This window comes from Chrysemys picta, chromosome 1, assembly GCF_011386835.1.
Source record: "Chrysemys picta bellii isolate R12L10 chromosome 1, ASM1138683v2, whole genome shotgun sequence".
Classification (NCBI taxonomy): domain Eukaryota; kingdom Metazoa; phylum Chordata; order Testudines; family Emydidae; genus Chrysemys; species Chrysemys picta.
Window position 1 is genome coordinate 163,884,262 of NC_088791.1, and position 20,617 is coordinate 163,904,878.

General features: G+C 44.0%; 1 protein-coding gene and 1 long non-coding RNA gene across 4 annotated transcripts in view; one reads left to right on the forward strand and one right to left on the reverse strand.

The window, feature by feature from the left end:
• The window catches only part of LOC112060578 (nectin-1-like), a 46,622-nt gene that overhangs the window by 11,458 nt on the left and 14,547 nt on the right, over positions 1 to 20,617 (forward strand). For 2 of the 3 annotated variants that reach the window (XM_065588826.1, XM_065588818.1), the window contains exons 4-5: positions 17,710 to 17,818; positions 18,491 to 18,611. In XM_065588826.1, coding sequence (XP_065444898.1) covers positions 17,710 to 17,818; positions 18,491 to 18,611 — 230 coding nt within the window. Of the gene's footprint in view, positions 1 to 396; positions 518 to 3,336; positions 5,025 to 17,709; positions 17,819 to 18,490; positions 18,612 to 20,617 lie in introns of those variants that run through there. The other variant, XM_065588814.1, reaches the window with a different exon arrangement.
• Positions 511 to 12,479, reverse strand: LOC135982400 (uncharacterized). The gene is made up of 3 exons (XR_010599746.1): positions 11,923 to 12,479; positions 8,170 to 8,368; positions 511 to 1,106 (listed from the first exon to the last, which is right to left on the reverse strand). It is a non-coding gene; the product is annotated as an uncharacterized LOC135982400 (long non-coding RNA).

Sequence of the window (20,617 nt, forward strand, 5' to 3'; positions counted from 1 at the left end):
TTTACATGTTATTACACATAGTATTGCAGGCCTAACCGATTTTTGAGCTTGTCTCATTTTGAAAAACGATTTAGGCATTTAGAAGCAAATATCCCATTAACAGTCAATGGGTTTAGGCTTCTCGGTGCCTTTTTAATGAGACTTAGGCCAGGTCTGCCCAACAGACCTATACCCATACCCGTGAGCAACCAGGATGTCAACATAAGCATTAGTCACCTCAGGACCTTTCTTTTGTGATCTGTCTCCCCTCTCAGTGTCTTAGCTGATTATAGTCATTGTCACTTGTCTCCTCTTATCTAAATAGACATTAAATTATTTTGGTGCAGGGACCATATTTCTGTAAAATGTCTAGCACACTGTTGGGCATTGTATAAATATTGAATATTTATATCACAGACCGAGTAGCAGCATACCCTGCACTCCTGCGGAGAAAAAGAATTTGAACCAAGATGACGGAGACAGATACCAGCACCAGCCAACACCTAAGAGCCAGCAGAGTGTTTCCTATCAAAATGAGGTAACAGAAAATCATATATAGGCAATTTGCATTCATATCTTATATGAGGCAAGCAACCTAGCAATGCCTAATGCTAGGGAGTTGAGGTCTGCCACACCGTGCTTAACTTGTGCCAGGGCTGAACATGGGCACCTCTAGTTCACAGCCCCGGTACCTCTGAGGTTGCAATGTCAGTTATGAAACTTAAAAAAATTGCTTTCCTTACAAATTAAGCACTGCTGACACAGCTACAATACAGACATTGGATGTCCTCCTTAAGAGAGACACTTAAACATTACATTGACTTTCTTTTGTAGGCTAATTGACTTCCTTATCTGTCCAGATAGACACTAAAGACTTTGAAAGTGAAAAGAAAAACAAAACAAAAATAAGGTACAGCTTTTGTGCAGGACTCTGGCAAGAGATTTGGAGGATCTGAATATTGGTGCTCCAAGAAGCTCTGACCTGATGTTCAGCTCTCCCTCCTATTCCTCTGTGCTTCCTTAAGCATCAGCCCTCTCCAGCTCAGTTGAGTGAAGGGAGAATCAAAGCTCATGCAACGTCTCAGGTGACATCACCATTCAGGCCCCCCAAAGAACTCACTGACGACCTGCAGTAACAATATGGAAGAGGGAAGGCAAGATAGTGGTGAGATTTCAGTGTGAAAATGAACAGGAATGGAAGCCTTTCTTTTAAAGACAATGGACGTTCAGACCGTGTCATAAAGGGGTGGCACAGCACAAAACCTTAAAGTGGTTCTGGTTTGGCTTTGCTCTTCACTTCTATCCAGTGCTTAATTTGCAAGGAAAGAGGTGCCAGAGCTCAAGCAATTTTTTTCTTTCCTAACTGATGTGGCAAACCCACAGGTGCCGAGGCTCTGAACTGACAAGCCATGAGGTGCCGGGGCTCAGCCCTGGCACAACTGAAGCACTGCTTTTATCACCTGTGTAGTCCCAGAACCTGCTTTAATAATCATTTACCACTTACCTAGTGCTTCTCACCCATAGCTCACAAAGTGCTACATATAGGTGAGTAAACATTGCCTCCATTTTACACTTGGGACTACTGAGGCGGAGGGATGTTAAATGCCTTGCTCAGAGTCAGCTGGCAAGGTGGTGGCTTTGCTGGCAGTTGAAGCCTGATCTGATGATTCCTATTCTAGTGCAGTGGCCAGTGAATCTTGTTGCCTCCCATAGGCAGTATCTAGTACAACCCAAAACCCGTTCCTGCAACCCAAAGAATCATGGGTCTGTCTCAATTTACGATAAAAGAAGGATAATTGAGGGTGGGGAGAGGGTTTCAGGCAAATGTGTGTAAGGAAGGGGCAGAGGTGGAGGGAGAGAGATGGCAGAGACGGGATGAAGCCCCATTCTCAATTACTCTGCTTCTGTATTTGTGTCAGAAGTAGGGAGTGGGAGAAGGTGGCTTCAGGTCACTTTTTCATTTCCTACATTTTGGGAAATGTGGAGCCTATCCTGGAAGTCAGTGAATAGATGTAGTGAGCTCTGGTTATATTTCCTCCCTCCCTGGCCTGCCCTCTTATGGAAACCTGTTGGGAGTATTCTCCGGAGGCCACTTCTTCTCCGTTTACACTGCTAGAGGGGCACATTATTATCCCTCTTTGAAAGTATGGAAAATTGAGGTAGAGTGCATTGAATTGACTTGCTCATGGTCTCAGAGTGAGTCAGTGGCAGTGCTGGTGATAGATGCTAGGTCTCACAACTCCTAGTTCATTGGCCCGTGTTGCTCCTATATTGAGTAGGAGGAGGGAGGTTATATCACCTCTGTATTTAGCACTGGTGCGACCCCTGCTGGAATAGTATGTCCAGTTCTGGGTGCCCACAATTGAAGAAGGATGTTGATAAATTAGTGAGGATTCAGAGAAGAGCCACAAGAATGATTAAAGGATTGGAAAACATGGGCTATAGAGATAAATTCAAGGAATTGAATCTGTTTAGCTTAACAAAGAGAAAGGTAAAGGGTGACTTGATCACAATCCAGGTACCGACATGGGGAACAAATATTTGATAATGGACTTTTCAGTCTAGCAGAAAAAGTTGTAACAAGATCCTATGTCTGAAAGTTGAAGCCAGACAAATTCATGCTAGAAATAACATGTGCATTTTTAACAGAGAGGATAATTAACCAATGGAACAGTTTTCCAAGTGATGTGATGGAAACTCCTTCACTGTCAATTTTCAAATCAAGATGAGATGTTTTTCTAAAAGATATGATCTAGGAATAACTTTGGGGGAATTCTATGGCCTGTGTTATAAAAGAAGGTGAGATTAGCTGATCACAGTGGTTCCTTCTGGCCTTGGAATCTATGAATCAGTAGCCAGGAAATCAGTTGTTTGAGAAGTAGTGATTCCTGATAGAATTATCTGACACTTGAAGTAATATCCTCACCAATATTTTACTTTAAAAAGGGAATGAGCTGGGAAAAGGTACTGGGGATAGAGGGAAGGGATGGGTTGAATCAGTGCAGAGATCAGATTCTTCAAAATGCAGCATCACGCAGATGCTTTTCCCAAAAACTGTCTGTTCTTCCCTTTTGGTCACATGGATGTGAAGGAGAATAATATGACTAGTGGCATCCAGACATGCAGTTATAACACTTTCATGTCTTTTAAGCACCACCGGCCTACTGATTTGTTCCTTAATTTGTCTCGTTTATACCCATTGCCTTTTTAATGTGTTAGTTCTAATTTCTGGTACTGGCTTCTAGGAGTTTTGTTCAGTTGATCCTTATGCTAGTGTTTTCCCCCATTGCTTTTCCCTCTCTGATAATTTAAACCTTTACCTTTAGTACCACATAACTGTGTCACTTGCTCTTACAGCGGCAAACCCCAGGAACTTCTCCGCGCAAAAGAAAATTCTTTTCAAAACAATTGTTTTCAAAGAAGAATCAAAGAGATACACGGGTATCCAGATCAATATTTTCAGAAGGAAAAGAAAAGAACGAGGAAGGCAATCTGAATCATTCATTTATGGAAGGGATTGAAGAGATTGATGACTCGGTTTTTAAAAATTAGAGAAAAGGTAAACTTTCATTGCTGCAAATGAAAAAGCAGAGAAACCAATGTCACTAACTCAGCATTCAAACCAGCCCCAAAGAAGAACTTTTTCAAAGCATTGTGCAGTACCTTTGGGAGAGGAGCTATTTACAACATGACTTTGACACAAAAAGAGCTATAAATAGGGGGAGGGAGAAGAGGTGGTGGCTTCATTTCCCCCTCCCATCCATTTATGGTATGTAAAAGGTATCTTTCAGAGAATCTGTTTGACATGAGCTTGGAGACGGAAAACATGCAGGTGAACAAAACCAGGCCACATGCCTTTCCTTCTCGCCATCCTCCCCAAGGAATAGCTGTGGCTAGAGCTGAGTGAATTATGGATTTCTCGGTTTGCTGGAAATTCCAAAACATTGAAAAAAACAATTATTTGGGTTGAACTGAAAACATTTTTTTTTTTCAAATTTTTCAGCAAATCTAAGTTATGTTTCATTTTTGATTCTAACGAAATGTTTTGGCTGAACACTTCAACATTTAATTCTTTAAATCACGTTTAAAGTAAATTTTAAAGAAAAAGTTTTTTCAATTGGAGACATCAGAATGTTTCGGTTTTTGGAAACCATGTTTTTACTATTTTTTCCCAATGAAAACAATTGACTCAAATTCACCAAAAGTTTTGGTGTCGCTGAATCTTCATTTTTTTGCCATTTTCAGTTGAAAAGTTTCACCCATCTCCAGCTGAGACACCTGTTTCATGGAAATTTACATTTAAAAGTAATTATCTCCCCTTTTACACTCTAATCTTTAGCTTACTTGGTTCCTGCTATCTCAGGCAGATGGAAAAATTTAATGGGGTTTCGTTGTTGCTATACTGACCTAATTCTTTTTTTTAAATAATAAATTCCTGTCTCTTAAAGAGTTCAGACACAACTAGAACACCTCTCCCAGCCTGTCCTCCCTCTTTCCCAAGGTAGAGCAGCTGTGGCCAGATTAAGAGAAAAGAAAAAGAGGTAGCCACTGTTAGATGAATGGAGAGGCATGCAGAAAAGAGTTCATTTGGAGCAAATAGTGGGAGTTCTAAAATCAAAGAGGGCAATTTTGACCTGGAAATCTAGGCAGATTAGACTAATATTGGTTAGAAAAGCAGAGATGCCATTTTCGTATTTAGCTTCCTCTCTTTAGAGCCCTCTTGGTCAGATGAATGCCTGGTGTTGGGAGAGTTTTGCCTAACAATAGTGAAATGCAAACAGTGCTGGGTTTGGATGTGTGAAACTGGTGTCTAGCTGTACTTGTAACATAGACTGCCACATGAATCACATTACGTGCAACTTGCCATGTTTTATACCAAAAAAAAAAAAAAAGCCCTCGAAATAACTTTTTAAATATTTTTTTATGTTTGAATAAATGAGCCAATAAGCGTAGTTGTATATAGAATGCAGTAGGTATTTATCTGAGACTGTTAAATTCTAGCTGTGTGGATTTGCACAATAAAACGCAAGTTTTGTATTTTCTCACATCTTTGTATTATGCGTATTGTTTGTCATTGCTTCTAATGCCACGAGCTCGAAGACTGTTTCTTAGAAGGCCTGCAGGGCTGTGCTGGATTTTATGATGCTGGGAGTCTTGAATGATCTGCGAGAGGGACTAGATAAAGCAGGAATTAACTTTGCAGTGCGCTCTCCTCTGAGAGGTGCTGCAAATACAGTGATAGAGAAAGAACACTGAGAGGAACCAGCAAAGTAGCAGCCACTGGTGACCCCTATAACAAGCTTCTGTAAGACGTGGGGACTTGAACCTAAACGTTCTTGGAGGTAAACCCAGAGGCTGCAGCAGGGCCAGTAGCCACCCTGAGGGACTGGAGCCAAGAGCAGGCCCTAAGCCATGAACCATCAGTAACGGGAAATCTGTTAACTGGCACTAACAGGATCTTGGGGCTTTTCCTAGAAAGAGAAAATGTAAGAGGAAGGGGAACCTTGTGTTCTCCTCCCCTCACCCCTTCTCCATTCCCAGCAACTAACTTCCCTTCTTTCCGTAATGTTCTGCTCTGACCACAATTGGTTTCTCCACGTGCCTTGACTCCCTTGCATCACAGTTGCAGGAAGGAGTTTGGAGTAGGGCATTGGGAGTAGATGATAAAGGGATATTTAGCCCAGCAGGGAGAGGAGGCCATGCTCCCAGGGGGGGACAGGACAAAGGAGGGGGAGGCACTGGAGAGTGGGGAAGGAACAAAGCTATGGCTGGGCCTTAAAGCAAGGGAACATGGGAAAAGAAAGGGCTGGTGCTTGAAGCTAGCCAGCATGTCAGCAGAATGAGTCTGGACAGAGGAGGGAAGTCAGGACAGGAGAGGATGTAAAGAGAGCACCCTGGGCAGCATCTGCAGGGGCTGCGTGTGGTGGTGGTGCGGGGGGAGGGGGGGGTGTTATGTAGGGTTACCATTCGTCCGGATTCCCCCGGACATATCCGGCTTTTTTCAGTTAAAAATAGCGTCCGGGGGGAATTTGTCAATGTCCGGACTTCCCCCACCCATGCAGAGCGTGCGGGGCTTACAGGGCAGCCGGCCAGATGGTGCCACTCGCATGGGGCTCCGGCAGCCAAAGCCCTTCCTCCACTTCCCCCCTCCTCTCTCCTGCAACTTGACACCACTCCCCTCCTCCCTCTCCCTCCCTCCCCCCGCCCTGCATTCACAGATCGCTGGCCGTCACCTCGGCCTCCGGCCGTCTGGAGCTCCGACCCTGCTCCCCTCCCCCGCTGTCGAGCGCGCTGCTCTGCAGCACAGTAAGGGGGCCAGGGGGTCATAGAAGCGGCAGGGAGGTTCTGGGGGGGGGGGTAGTCAAGAGACAGGGAGCAGGGGGAGGGTTGGATGGGTCAGGAGTTCGGGGGGGGCTGTCTGGGGGTTGGGGGTGTAAGGTTTTGGGCAGAGTACAGGTGGGGGGGTCTCAGGAGGGGGCAGTTAGGGGACAAGGCACAGGGAGGCTTAGGTAGGGGGTGGGGTTCTGGAGGGCAGTTAGGAGCAGGGGTCCCAGGAGGGGGCAGTCAGGGGACAAGGAGCGGGGGGGGTGTTTGGGAGTTCTGGGGGGGGGCTGTCAGGGGGCAGGAGTGGGGAGAGGGATCGGAGCAGTCAGGGGACAGGGAGCAGAGGGGTTTAGATGGGTCGGGAGTTTTGGGGGGGCTGTCAGGGGGTGGAGAGTGGTTGGATGGGGCGTGGGAGTCCCAGGGGTCGGTCTGGGGGTGGGGGTGTGGATAAGGGTTGGGACAGTCAGGGGACAGGTAGGGGGTAGAGTCCTAGGGGGCCGGTTAGGATGTGGGGAAGGTCTCAGGAGGGGCAGTCAAGGGGCAAGGAGCAGGGAGGCTTAGGTAGGGGTTGAGTCCTGGGGGGCAGTTAGGGGCAGGGGTCACAGGAGGGGGCAATCAGGGGGGAAGGGTTGGAGGTTCTGAGGGGGCAGGAAGTGGGAGGGAGTGGAAGGGACAGGGGCGGGGCTAGGGCAGGACAGGGGTGGGGCTAGGGCGGGGCTCCTCCCGTCCTCTTTTTTGATTGTTGAAATATGGTAACCCTAGGGTTATGAATAGTGGGAGGGAGAGGAAGGGGAAGCTCAGGAGGCAGAGGGGATGATGGATTCTCAGCTATACTGCGGGCAGCTTCAGCCTGGTTAATGAGTCGTCCTTAACAGGGGAAAGGTTCCAAAGGAAGAAAGTCTCTTTTGGGCTGCAGATGCATGACTCTCCGGTCAGTCTGAGAGTTCTAACTCTCTGGTCAGTCTGAGAATCTGAGAGTTCTATGAGTGGTTCTCATACTCTGGTTTGTTCTCACGGCATCTAGGCAGTTTTTTAAAAAAGATTAAGAGGGGTGGGAGTGGTGGGGATTTAGGTGTCTGTTAAAGACCGAAGAAAACATGAATAAGTTAGCACAGCTTTCTCCAGTAGAGATCACTGATGCATAGAAGGGGAAGAACCAGGCGCTGCCAATGGGAAGGGGAGGGGAATGCTGTGGGGAGAACGGGACTGTGCAAGGGAAAGGAGGAAAAGACGATTAGCTGGCAAGGTAGTGCAGTCACATGATCAGAAGGGGGCGGGGACCAGGCCAGGTGGAGGAGGAGATACACAGCACTTTTCAGAACTTAGACAGCTAAAGTTACCTAAATACTCCCCTTCCTCCCACACCTTATTCCTTTACCAAATAAGAAGCTGTCATATGGTGGGGAGTGATATATGGGACGGAAGGTGATTGCCGTGATCAGGAATGGGAAACGAGGTGACCAGGGGTCTGTCCCTCTACGAAGGGCTCCAGCTCAAATTTTATCTTTAGTCTTGCTATATCTGGTGTGTTTCTTAAAGCCCAGGATTCCAGATCCATGTGATTGAATGAAAATCGTTTATTTATTACTATTTTTATTATTTTTAAGGTTGCAGTCTTTGGTGTAGTGGAGAAAAGCTTTAAAAATTTAACTCAAATGCACCTGGACAGCTCAAACCTAAGAAAGCAAATTAAAAATCTGATTTTTAGCCATTCTCGTGACTGACTTCTTAAATACTTGAGGTTGGCAATACTGTTAGGAAAAAGTTGTAGAACTCAGTAGTCTTCACCTGCTTTTGCAAACCCAACGTAGAGCTCAAAGGTGCTTAGGGAGTTCTCACTGCCTGAAGATCCCTTTTTAACTTTACCTCTTAATTCACTGCTTGATGTCCAGGTTGGGCTTTCTGGGAAGAATTTTCATTTTGTGTCCTCCAGGCTTATTGCAACTTCTGAGCACCTCTTTGTGAGCCTCTTCCACAGCACTGAGCACTGTCACATCTGCTGCCATCTCGTGACTGCATAGAGTCATTACAACTTACTTACTTCTCACTGCACAGATTGACGTGTCTGTAACAATCCCAAAGAGTGAATTAGGGTTTAGGAACAGGCAGTGTAGGTGTACATTCAGAAGGTTCTCCACTGGACCTCTTACTTTGGCAATAGAGCTTGCCCTCATGCTGTGCTGATTCTTATTTCCTGTCGTGGTTATAGGACTAGTTGCTCATCTCTTGTCTCTCTGAGTGCACCCAGCCCAGGTCTTGGGCCTTTTGCCCTCACCTGTCTTGGGGTGTGATCTTGCAATTGTCCATGTCTTAAACCAAGGTCTAGGTCAGGCTAGTTTATATGAGGGTAAGTGCTTATCACCCAGCAGATTCAACTGGGTTTTGGGGACCTGCTTTTCTTCCCTTGGGAAACCTGTGACCAGTGACGGTCACCAACAGCCTCCTTAAAAGACAATATTTTTATTTAGTGCCTGGAACAAACTATTAGAAAAACTATTTCAAAACAACAAATAGCCTACATGCATATGTAGTCTCATCTAATCTTATGCTTCATTACGTAAGAACAGCCATCCTGTGTCAGACCAATGGGCTCTCTAGCTTGGCTCTGACAGTGGCCCGTTCCAGATGCTTAGGAGGGAATGAACAGAAGAGGGCAATTTTGAGCAATCCATCCCGTCATCGAGTCCCAGACTCTGGTAGTTGGAGGCTTAGGGGTACCTGGAGCACGGGGTTCTGTCCCTGACCATCTTGGCTAGTAGCCACAGATGGACCTGTTCTCCATGAACTTATCTAATTCTTTTAGAACCCAGTTACTCTTTTGGCTTTCACAACATCCCATGTCAATGAGTTCCACAGGTTCACTCTGTGTTGTCGGAAGAAGTACTTCCTTAAAATTGTTTTAAACCAGCTTGCAGTAGGAAGCAGAACTCAGATGGACTTTCCTTTTAAGGTACAGGAACAGAACAGACCCCACTTACAGTCTCCTAAAAAGCCCGGATCCTAAAAATCATTAGAAATTTAATTTAATTTAATTAAAAAAACAAAAACAAAAGAGAGAGAGAGAGAGAGAGAGAGAAAGTTGAGATTTATTTACATAGGTCCAAAGGCCAACTCTCTAAACAAAGACTCGCATGACTCTTCTGCCCCTCTGCCCCCACACACCCCAGACCCCATCAACTTTGGTGTGTCCAGCAGTTCAGCTGAAGGAGAGCTCTGTTGTATGCAAGAATCACCATGTGAACATAACAAATCTTACTGGCTGGATGACCTTTCTTTTATACCCTGTCTCCCTCTCCCTTATTCCCATTTGTCTCATTATATCTAAAAACTTAGTTTGTAAACACTTTGGGGCAGGGACTGGGTCTTTGTCTGTAAAGCACCTGCCATCCTTGTAGGACTGTATAAGTAAATAATGTCATCTGGCCGCAGGGTAGCAGTGTGCCCAGTGCTCCTGCAGAGAAAAAGCATCTGAACCAAGAATGAGGAGGAAGGAAAGAGCAGCGGGATTCACCAGTGACCCAGTGTTTCCTCTGAAAAGAAGGTACTGACAGATATGATTTACATTGATGGTTTCGGCTTGTGAAGCATTGCCAGACCTGGTGCTTGACATGTTGATGTCTCAAAATGGTGGTGCTTGACCTGTTAATGTCTGATCCCAGCTGTGATGCCTTCCTTCAGTTAGCTACTAGCCATTTCATTTTTAAATTTCCTTTTCTTATCTGACAACAAATTCACAACCAGCTATAAAAATGAGGAGCAAGGAAAAGAAATAAAAGAAATCAAAAAGGCTCCTTTCTGATGTGACAGCCTCACCTGCTTAAAGTTTTTCCTCCTCATTTTGCTTTTTTACATTTCAAAATATCAGCTCCTTACTTTGTCTCTGCTGAAGAACTGGGCAAGACCTTAGGAGGACCTGAAGCATGATACTATGTGAGGCTGTCACTAGATTGGAATCTTTCTCCCCCTCCCACCTCCAAATTGAGACTTTCTCCCTATTCCTCAGTTCTCCCCTCCCTGACCTTAAAAGTCACCCCTGGTTTCCCCTCCACCATTGTGGGGAGGGAGAGGTGAAGTTCAGGTTACAGCCCCACCTGAACTGGTATTTGAAAGAATTTACCCGCAAAAAGTGAGGGTGGGAAATATGCTAGTTCTCACACTCCCAAAACAAAAAAATAAGTAGAATAAAATTTGAACCTTTCTTTGATATGTGATAAACAGCAAAACCCCAAAGCTCCTCTTGTCTCTATTCCTCTCCTTGCTAAGCTTGTATATACCCAGAACCTGTTAAAATAATCTTAGGACTGACCTAGTACTTTCCATCTGTGCAGCTTGAAGCACTTTACACAGATAGGTAAGCATTCTCTCCCCCATTTCACAGCTGGGAAAACTGAGCCACAGAGCGGTGAAGTGACCTGGCTAAGGACACATGCTGATTCAGTGACAGAGCTGGCAAAAGCAGCAATGTCTTTAGTCTCCTAGTCCAGTGCTCTGTACTGGGGACCACACAGTCTCCCATAGCTGCACCCAGGAAAGGGGCTGTTGGAGAAGTTGTGATTTATGGTAAGACTATGAAGCTACTGTGGCTCATGAAGAAGTGAGTCTTTTTCAGAATAGTCTTAATGTGGAAGGGACAGAGGTTGGGGTGGAAAGGCAGCAGGAGAGGCAGAGAAAGGGGCTGATTTGATTCTTCAAAATTCAGCATAAAATAGAACATATCCCCGCCTACCCCCACATGATGATTCCTGCCTTTGGGTTGTGTGTATCTGAAGGAGAATTGTATAAGTAGAGGCACTCAGTCATGTGGTCATAAAACCATTCACATTTCTGGGCAGATGAGGCTGGGGGAGAGAAGGGTTCTGACCTGTGGGAGGCAGAGGATGGGGAGGAGCAGGAGCAGGGGATGTCTGTTTTAGAGGCTCTGGACAGTGGGCAGGGAAAGCTTAGAGAACAGAGGGGAGGTTTCAGAGCAGGGACCGAAAGGGGGAGCTTTGGGTGTGCACGTTTTTAGCATTGGAAGAGGGAAGTAGGGACTAGTTGGGGAAGTTTCTGAGGTGTGTAAGGGGAAGCAGCTGAAGAGGGGAAGTCTGTGCTATGGGGAGGGTTCTGAGGGCTGAGGTAATGGGGAAGCCAGAGAAAGTGGTTCCAGGAACATCATGAATTGTGAAGAGCTGGTGTGACGATGCGGTTCTGGTGGAACCCAACTGAGAGTGCCAACTCAGGACAAATTGCTCAAACAGGGCAGTTACAGCCCAAGGCTGGGGTTTTTCCACCTCTAAGGCCAACCAAACCAGCCAGACTAAGAGGACTTCGGTCTCACCCCACTGGCTAACCGCAAGTCTCATACTTAATTTCCTTAGACACTCCAGTTTCCCAGTATCACCACCAGTACCACTCATTATGGGGACAAATGGTTATGAAAACCAATACCCAAATAAAAGAAAAAAGGTTCTCCTGATCCCAAAGGACCAAGCCCCAGACCCAGGTCAATATACAAATCAGATCTTACCCACAAATCACGCTGTTGCCAATCCTTTAGAATCTAAAATCTAAAGATTTATTCATAAAAGGAAAAAGATAGAGATGAGAGTTAGAATTGGTTAAATGGAATCAATTACATACAGTAATGGCAAAGTTCTTGGTTCCGGCTTGTAGCAGTGATGGAATAAACTGCAGGTTCAAATCAAGTCTCTGGAGTACATCCCCAGCTGGGATGGGTCCTCAGTCCTTTGTTCAGAGCTTCAGTTTGTAGCAAAGTCCCTCCAGAGATAAGAAGCAGGATTGAAGACAAAATGGAGATGAGGCATCAGCCTTATATAGTCTTTTCCAGGTGTAAGAACACCTCTTTGTTCTTACTGTGGAAAATTACAGCAAAATGGAGCCTGGAGTCACATGGGCCAGTCCCTGCATACTTTGCTGAGTCTCAAGGCATATTTGCCTTCTCTCAATGGGTCCATTGTATAGCTGATGGTCCTTAATGGGCCATCAAGCAGGCTAGGCAGAGCTAATCCCAGCTTGTCTGGGATGTCACCCAGAAGCATAGCATAAGTTTGCCATACAGACAGTATAGAGCCAATATTCATAACTTCAAGTACAAAACTGATACACACATATAGACAGCATACTCATAACCAGTAAACCATACCCTTGTCTTAGACATCCCATTTGATGCCCTTTATACAAGATTTGGGTGCCACTACAGGACCTTGGTTGCAACAATGATCTATATGGTCCCAGTTTATGTCAATAATGTCACAGATGGATTTCCAACTCGGCCTATCTCCTCAGGCATTTCTGTGAAGCAAATATGACTGTAGTGTTCAGAGAAATGTTGGCTAGTAGTGAAGGATATCACACGGGTATGTGAAGGATTGTTGCATAAGATATTTGCATTAAGAGGGGTATCCACAGACTCCCCCAGTGCCGTATCACTTTGAGCACCAGGTAAGTAATTGATTGCGTCAGCCTGTGCAATCTGAGGAGGAAATCACGCTGAGTGTGTGTAGGGAAGGGCTGATTGGTTTAGGGTGTGTCTGCAGAAGGGGTTTCTATAGGTGATTTAGGAAAGTGGAGAGAGGGGAAGGGGAGTGAGCGCTCTAGTCTGTGGACAGTCTATTTGCTCTAGTGAAAGCCCAAGGCTGGGGCAGTTGGTTAATGATTGACATTCCCATTCAACTGGCTTGCTGGTGCCAGCAGGCACTCTGGTGTCAGCTACAATTACAGCAGCTGCAAATAGGAGATGAGGAGTGGGAAGAGAAACAGCGCATGCAATTGGATGCAGACAGGTAATCTCACAGTGGAATGTGAGCCGTTTTGAGCTGTGGCCAATCAGACGAGATGAGTCATATGCAAGAAAAAGGCGCCACATTCCAGTCGTCTCATTGAAAGAAAAGCTCTTTCTGCAGATCCAGAGGGAAAAGGAAAAAAATTCCATGAGAATAAAATAAACCTTCTCCAAGATGTGTTTGCAGAGGGTTTGGTGGCCTGAACTCTGGCTCATTCTGCTCTGGGTACTCTGCCTGCTTAGAGCGCCATTCACTACAACAGCACTGCATAGTATAAATTTCATCATTTTGAATTCATTAACATAAAAATATATGTTGAGTATACAAACTCTTCCACAAGAACTATTTCTAAACTTGAAAATGGTCTTTGTGGTACCTCTGACTAAACCTCTACCAACTAGTGGGGGCGGAGGGGGTTGTACGTGTTCTGTGTTAAAAGGATGTTTTGAAGGTTGCAAAGTCAAGAACTCAAAAGTTAAAAAATTCCATGTTTATGATCACCAAACAACCTTAATTCTACCCTCTCTTTCTCCCCTACGCACTGCACTGAAGGAGGCCGGTGTAGTCTAGAAAAAGTATATGATCATGTAATTAAAAGCTGTTTCCTGTATAATGCCCAAGCGGGTACTAATACAGTTAAAAGCTTTCTTCTAATGTAGTCTTTTAGTGTAATTTCCTATGTTTAGTAAACGACAAGGTTAAAACAAATTATCTTAGGTTTACCTGTAACCAGAACCTCTCATGTATCATCAATAAGATTAGATCCCTGAGCCTTTGCTGTTGCACCAGACTGCTACCACCACAGCACTAACTTCATTAGCTGGCAGCAGGAGAAGGTTGCTGTTCCAGAGGGGGAACGGACCATTGGTACTATGTGCTAGGTCCAGAGGGTGGAAAACGGCCCTGCCCAGGTTTCTTTCTTCCCTCTCCCCAGGAGACAGGCACTCCTCTTCCATGCTAGGGCAGCAAGTCTGGGAGAGATGAGATTCTGGGCATGTTTGAGGGGCTCTGTCCAGTCCAGATGTTCCAAGACACTTCTTGCTACAGCTGTTCTCACAGCCATTCCTAGCTTGGTGCGTCTGCTGCTGCTTTGGCAGTGGTATGAGCCTGGTGTTCAGTGTTCATGTATTTGATTATTAATTTGGCAAACAAGAGAAAGAGAATGGTGATATTTAACCATTGAGAACTCAGCTAAGCCTGAATGGAATTTCATGAGACAAAGAAAAGGCACTTCACCAGCCTGAGGGATTTCCCCCTGCTGAATTTCAAAGGGTTGCTGCAAACCAGGAAGGTTTTAGAGCGTCTAAAACACTTCATTCTTCTATAAAGAAAAAAGTTACACAACCTAAATATAGGGATAGCTAGCAGTTGACCTGATAATACAAAAAGCTGTGAATGTATAAATACACCAAGACAAGATCAGCAGAGATAGGAGATGAAAGAGTTTAAGATGTTCTAACATACAGAAATATTCAGCTATTAGATCAGTAGAAGAAGCCAGTCAAGTTTGAATCAGTTTGTCCCCTAACATCCCCTTCCTCCTTGTGTAACACAAGGTTCTCAAAGACGATGTTGGTTTCAGTCATTGTAGAGCCAAAGTTTAGCTGTGTTCATGGTTATATAGCAGAACAACCCCTCTCCCCGGCCTTGTGATCAAATCCACAGGAGATCTCGGGTGAAGGAAAGCTTTACAAGGTTTCTCTTGTGAAATTCCTCAGCAGTTTTCAGCTGAGGAGGTGCTGGTGCCACATACTCCTATAGAAGAAGTTAGTTCTTCCTCAGGTATTGCTGATGCCCTAAAATCCATGTGGATACTGGGGGTTCCGCTAGGTCCATGGGCCATAAGTGTAAAGACATACCACTAATCTGCTTTATGGAGCTGAATTTACAGGGTTTTCCCTTCTGGACATGGTTCTTGTATCCAACTCCCAAAGGGGCTCCCATAGCATGGAGAATTTCCACTCAGAAGTTAATACAGCTATTTCTGAGTGGATTTTCTCCTGGATTGATTCAAGAGGATGTGAATCCAGGCCTACTCCTGACTTGCTCCTTCCCCATATGTGGATCCTCAATTCAATAAAGGGCTTTCCTTTGATTTAGGGACAGGGAGATTGTGCCTCAAAAGTGTTTATCAGCACATTTTTTTCAATCACAAGAACAGGACACACGAATGTGCAGGGAGTTTCCTGTGGAGCAGCGAAGAAGGTACCATCTGGCCCAATTTTCTTTAATTTCCAACCCTACGCCTCCTGCGTAAAAACCCCTAGCAAACAGTTAAAATATAATAATGAACCATTAAAATCTATGACTATAAAGAAACATATTGAACATATCAGGAATAGTGTGGTTTTCTCCGTTAAAAACTTTGAACATGTCTTAGTTTTTTGGTCACGGTGTAAGGAATATTGTCATTTCCGTTGCACTCTACTTTTTCTCTTAGCGATTTCTCCAGTAAGAACTGAACTCCTTTCAAACGCCAGCACCCCGGGGGTCCAGACTGCAGTCTGCTCAGCTACAGCAAAACCTGCCCCAGAAATCACATAGAAGCCTGAGGGCATCCTGAATGGCCAGCCTGAGATACATGGAGTTAAGCATGCAAATGGCACCGTGACCGTGACAAGCACATGTAACGTCTCTTTGAGGCTCCTGCGATCGAACAACCTCCAGGCTTTGAGTTGTGTAATAAACCACCCTATGGGAAGGAAAGAGGAGATAATTGACCCACTAGAAGTATATGAAGGTAGGTTAGATCTTGGTGTTGGTATATTATTGTCTGGGGACTGGAGAGCAGAGAAAAGCCGTACCAAACAAAATAATAGTTGTCCAAAGAAGGTTGGTTCTCTTCCAGTGAATTAAAAATAAATTCTTAATGTATAATCACAGTGAATACAGTTGTGGTTAAATCTTGCCTGGCCATAGACTTGTCCTGTGGACCCTGCTTTTCTTCAATGGCTTGTATCTGAGGACTTCTCTTCACTGCAACAGTGCATTCAAGTTAGTGCACTTTAGTTACTACACTGCAGCTCACATAGTGCTTTGATAAGCAGAGCGATTGGATTAGCTGATAATGAGATGTTGTAACTTTAGCACCACTCCTATTTCAACCTGCTCCCCTGATGGGACAGCTAGTGCAAACGTAAAACATCAGTTAACTTGATCTCGAGACTTGTATGCGGATGGGAGTCGTAATACTCGAGTTACAACTCGCAACCCTGTTGGTATGTCTACACAGCAGCTGGCAGGGTACTTCCCAGCCTGGGTGGACAGAGACATGATAGCTTAGATGGAGATAGTGTGCTAAAACTAGCAGTGTGGCTGTGGCAGCTTGGATGGTGGTAGGGAGTAACTAACCCCACTGGAGCACCTACAGGTGATAGCCTGAGCGGCCACATGTGCTACCACATCTTCACTGCTATTGTTACCCATTCTAAAATCAGGCCTTCCCTTGCCGTGTAGACATACACTTAGATATTCAGAAGACCAAGCTTTTCCTGGTATTTCAGTCCTAGAGCTGTTTCTGGAGCTTTAGATTAAAGGATGTCCTGTACTGAGGATTTCTTTGAATTTCTTATCACAAATTACCTTATTTCTTATAGAAAAAATCACCAAAGCAGCCATTTTTTCAAAATTAACTTTTTTACAAAAAGTATTGTAAACATGAAAATCTTTCATTTTTGGTCAGTTTCAACATAATTGATTTTTTTGAATATTCATTTTCATTATTTTTCATTTGACAACTTTGCTAAACAAAAAATTAATAATGATTTTGACAATAAAATTAAAAGTATATATTGAAAACCCACCTTGTTGAATCTTTGAAGTAAAAGGGTCCATTCTAAGCTCTGTGAAATGGAGGCACCTTTGAAATTTTGAAACTTGCAACCTGTTTTTTTCTGTTTTTCAAGTAGGTCTAAGAGGCAATAGCAGTATAAATGCGTGTTCATGGGACTCTCTCGACTAACAGTAATTTTTATGATGAATCGCTACTTAGCACTTTCAAAGCATTTCACAGCTACTAACTAATCCTCAAAACACATCTGTGAAATATGTATTACTAGAATTAGCTGAATAATGCAAAAACATTATTCATATCTGTTTTAAAAATGAACAAAGATGTTTATGTGTGTGGCACAAGGTTACGTGCTATCCTTTATTGGTTATTCATCAATCCCTATTCTCCTGTTCACAAAATCTTCCATCCAATCAGAGAGCAGAAACAGAATCGTGTAACCCAAATGACCAATCACATTTCAGAGTAGCCAATAATGGAAGTCAACAGCTCACATATACCATATCTGTTCAAATAAACTCTGGTACACTGTTCTGTGAATAAGGAAGACATGACCAGAGATCAGCAATTCAGAAACAGAAGAAAAGTTTTATGATCCGATTATTTATTCATCATGAATAATTGACCTACTCTAATGAATATGCCCATTTTATAGTTCGAAAAACTGATACCCATAGAGGTTAACCAACATGTCCACTTTCTACACTTAGTTCAGAATGGAGTTTAGAACTCAATGATTGCTCGGTCCCAGTTTCTGGACAGGAAACATAAGAAGAGCTTTGACATCCATTTGGGTTCTGTGTGACATTTGGTATGTGCTAATTTGCATTTCAGCATCTGATGAGGAGAGCAAAATATATATTTGGCAAGTGCTTGGCATAATTTCTATTATTCTGAATGCCATAGGAGTCACCATCATCATAAAGAAAAGCAAAGGGAATAAGTAAGTTGAATTATCATTTTCTAGTAAATTATCTTACAGAATTCTATTAAACTCCTTTTCCATCGCTTAACACCATGTTACAACGTCAAGTTTCCACGTAACTTTTACACTTACAAACTTCAGTGCACACATACAAACAATTCCTTTCCTCTCTGATCTTCTTTCAGAGATGATGTTCTCAATCTATAATGTAGCCTAAAATTAAGCACCTGTCACCTGAATGTCTTCAGAACTTGAAAACAAACCTTGGTGTCTGTCCCAGATTTTTATAGGTATTTACATGTTATTACACATAGTATTGCAGGCCTAACTGATTTTTGAGCTTGTCTCATTTTGAAAAATGATTTAGGCATTTAGAAGCAAATATCCTAATTAACAGTCAATGGGTTTAGGCTTCTCGGTGCCTTTTTAATGACACTTAGGCCAGGTCTGCACAACAGACCTATACCCATACCCGTGAGCAACCAGGATGTCAACATAAGCATTAGTCACCTCAGGACCTTTCTTTTGTGATCTGTCTCCCCTCTCACTGTCTTAGCTGATTATAGTCATTGTCACTTGTCTCCTCTTATCTAAATACACATTAAATTATTTTGGTGCAGGGACCATATTTCTGTAAAATGTCTAGCACACTGTTGGGCATTGTATAAATATTGAATATTTATATCACAGACCGAGTAGCAGCATGCCCTGCACTCCTGCGGAGAAAAAGAATTTGAACCAAGATGACGGAGAAAGATACCGGCACCAGCCAACACCTAAGAGCCAGCAGAGTGTTTCCTATCAAAATGAGGTAACAGAAAATCATATATAGGCAATTCACATTCATATCTTATATGAGGCAAGCAACCTAGCAATGCCTAATGCTAGGGAGTTGAGGTCTGCCACACGGTGCTTAACTTGTTCCAGGGCTGAACGCCGGCACCTCTAGGCTCGGCAGTTCACAGCCCCAGTACCTCTGGGGTTGCAATGTCAGTTATGAAACTAAAAAAATTGCTTTCCTTACAAATTAAGCACTGCTGACACAGCTACAATACAGACATTGAATGTCCTCCTTAAAAGAGACATTTAAACATTACATTGACTTCCTTATCTGTCCAGATAGACGCTAAAGACTTTGAAAGTGAAAAGAAAAACAAAACAAAAATAAGGTACAGCTTTTGTGCAGGACTCTGGCAAGAGATTTGCAGGATCTGAATATTGGTGCTCCAAGAAGCTCTGACCTGATGTTCAGCTCTTCCTCCAATTCCTCTGTGTTTCCTTAAGCATCAGCCCTCTCCAGCTCAGTTGAGTGGAGGGAGAATCAAAGCTCATGCCCACATCTCAGGTGACATCACCATTGAGGCCCCCCAGAGAACTCACTGATGACCTGCAGTAACAATATGGAAGAGGGAAGGCAAGATAGTGATGAGATTTCAGTGGGAAAATGAACAGGAATGGAAGCCTTTCTTTTAAAGACAATGGACGTTCAGACCGTGTCATAAAGGGGTGGCACAGCACAAAACCTTAAAGTGGTTCTGGTTTGGCTTTGCTCTTCACTTCTATCCAGTGCTTAATTTGCAAGGAAAGAGGTGCCAGAACTCAAGCAACATTTTTCTTTCATAACTGATGTGGCAAACCCACAGGTGCCGAGGCTCTGAACTGACAAGCCATGAGGTGCCGGGGCTCACCCTGGCACAACTGAAGCACTGCTTTTATCACCTGCGTAGTCCCAGAACCTGCCTTAATAATCATTTACCACTTACCTAGTGCTTCTCACCCATAGCTCTCAAAGTGCTACATATAGGTGAGTAAACATTGCCTCCATTTTACACTTGGGACTACTGAGGCAGAGGGATGTTAAATGCCTTGCTCAGAGTCAGCTGGCAACGTGGTGGCTTTGCTGGCAGTTGAAGCCTGATCTGATGATTCCTATTCTAGTGCAGTGGCCAGTGAGTCTTGTTGCCTCTCATAGCAGTATCTAGTACAACCCAAAACCCGTTCCTGCAACCCAAAGAATCATGGGTCTGTCTCAATTTACTATAAAAGAAGGATAATTGAGGGTGGGGAGAGGGTTTCAGGAAAATGTGTGTAAGGAAGGGGCAGAGGTGGAGGGAGAGAGAGTGGCAGAGACGGGATGAAGCCCCATTCTCAATTATTCTGCTTCTGTATTTGTGTCAGAAGTAGAGAGTGGGAGAAGGTGGCTTCAGGTCACTTTATCAGTTCCTACATGTTGGGAAATGTGGAGCCTATCCTGGAAGTCAATGACTAGATGTAGTGAGCTCTGGTTATATTTCCTCCCTCCCTGGCCTGCCCTCTTATGGAAACCTGTTGGGAGTATTCTCCGGAGGCCACTTCTTCTCCATTTACACTGCTAGAGGGGCACATTATTATCCCTCTTTGAAAGTATGGAAAATTGAGGTAGAGTGCATTGAATTGACTTGCTCATGGTCTCAGAGTGAGTCAGTGGCAGTGCTGGTGATAGAGGCCCAGTCTCACAACTCCTAGTTCATTGGCCCGTGTTGCTCCTATGTTGAGTAGGAGGAGGGAGGTTATATCACCTCTGTATTTAGCACTGGTGCGACTCCTGCTGGAATAGTATGTCCAGTTCTGGTTGCCCACCATCGAAGAAGGATGTTGGTAAATTAGTGAGGATTCAGAGAAGAGCCACAAGAATGATTAAAGGATTGGAAAACATGGGCTATAGAGATAAATTCAAGGAATTGAATCTGTTTAGCTTAACAAAGAGAAAGGTAAAGGGTGACTTGATCACAATCCAGGTACCGACATGGGGAACAAATATTTGATAATGGACTTTTC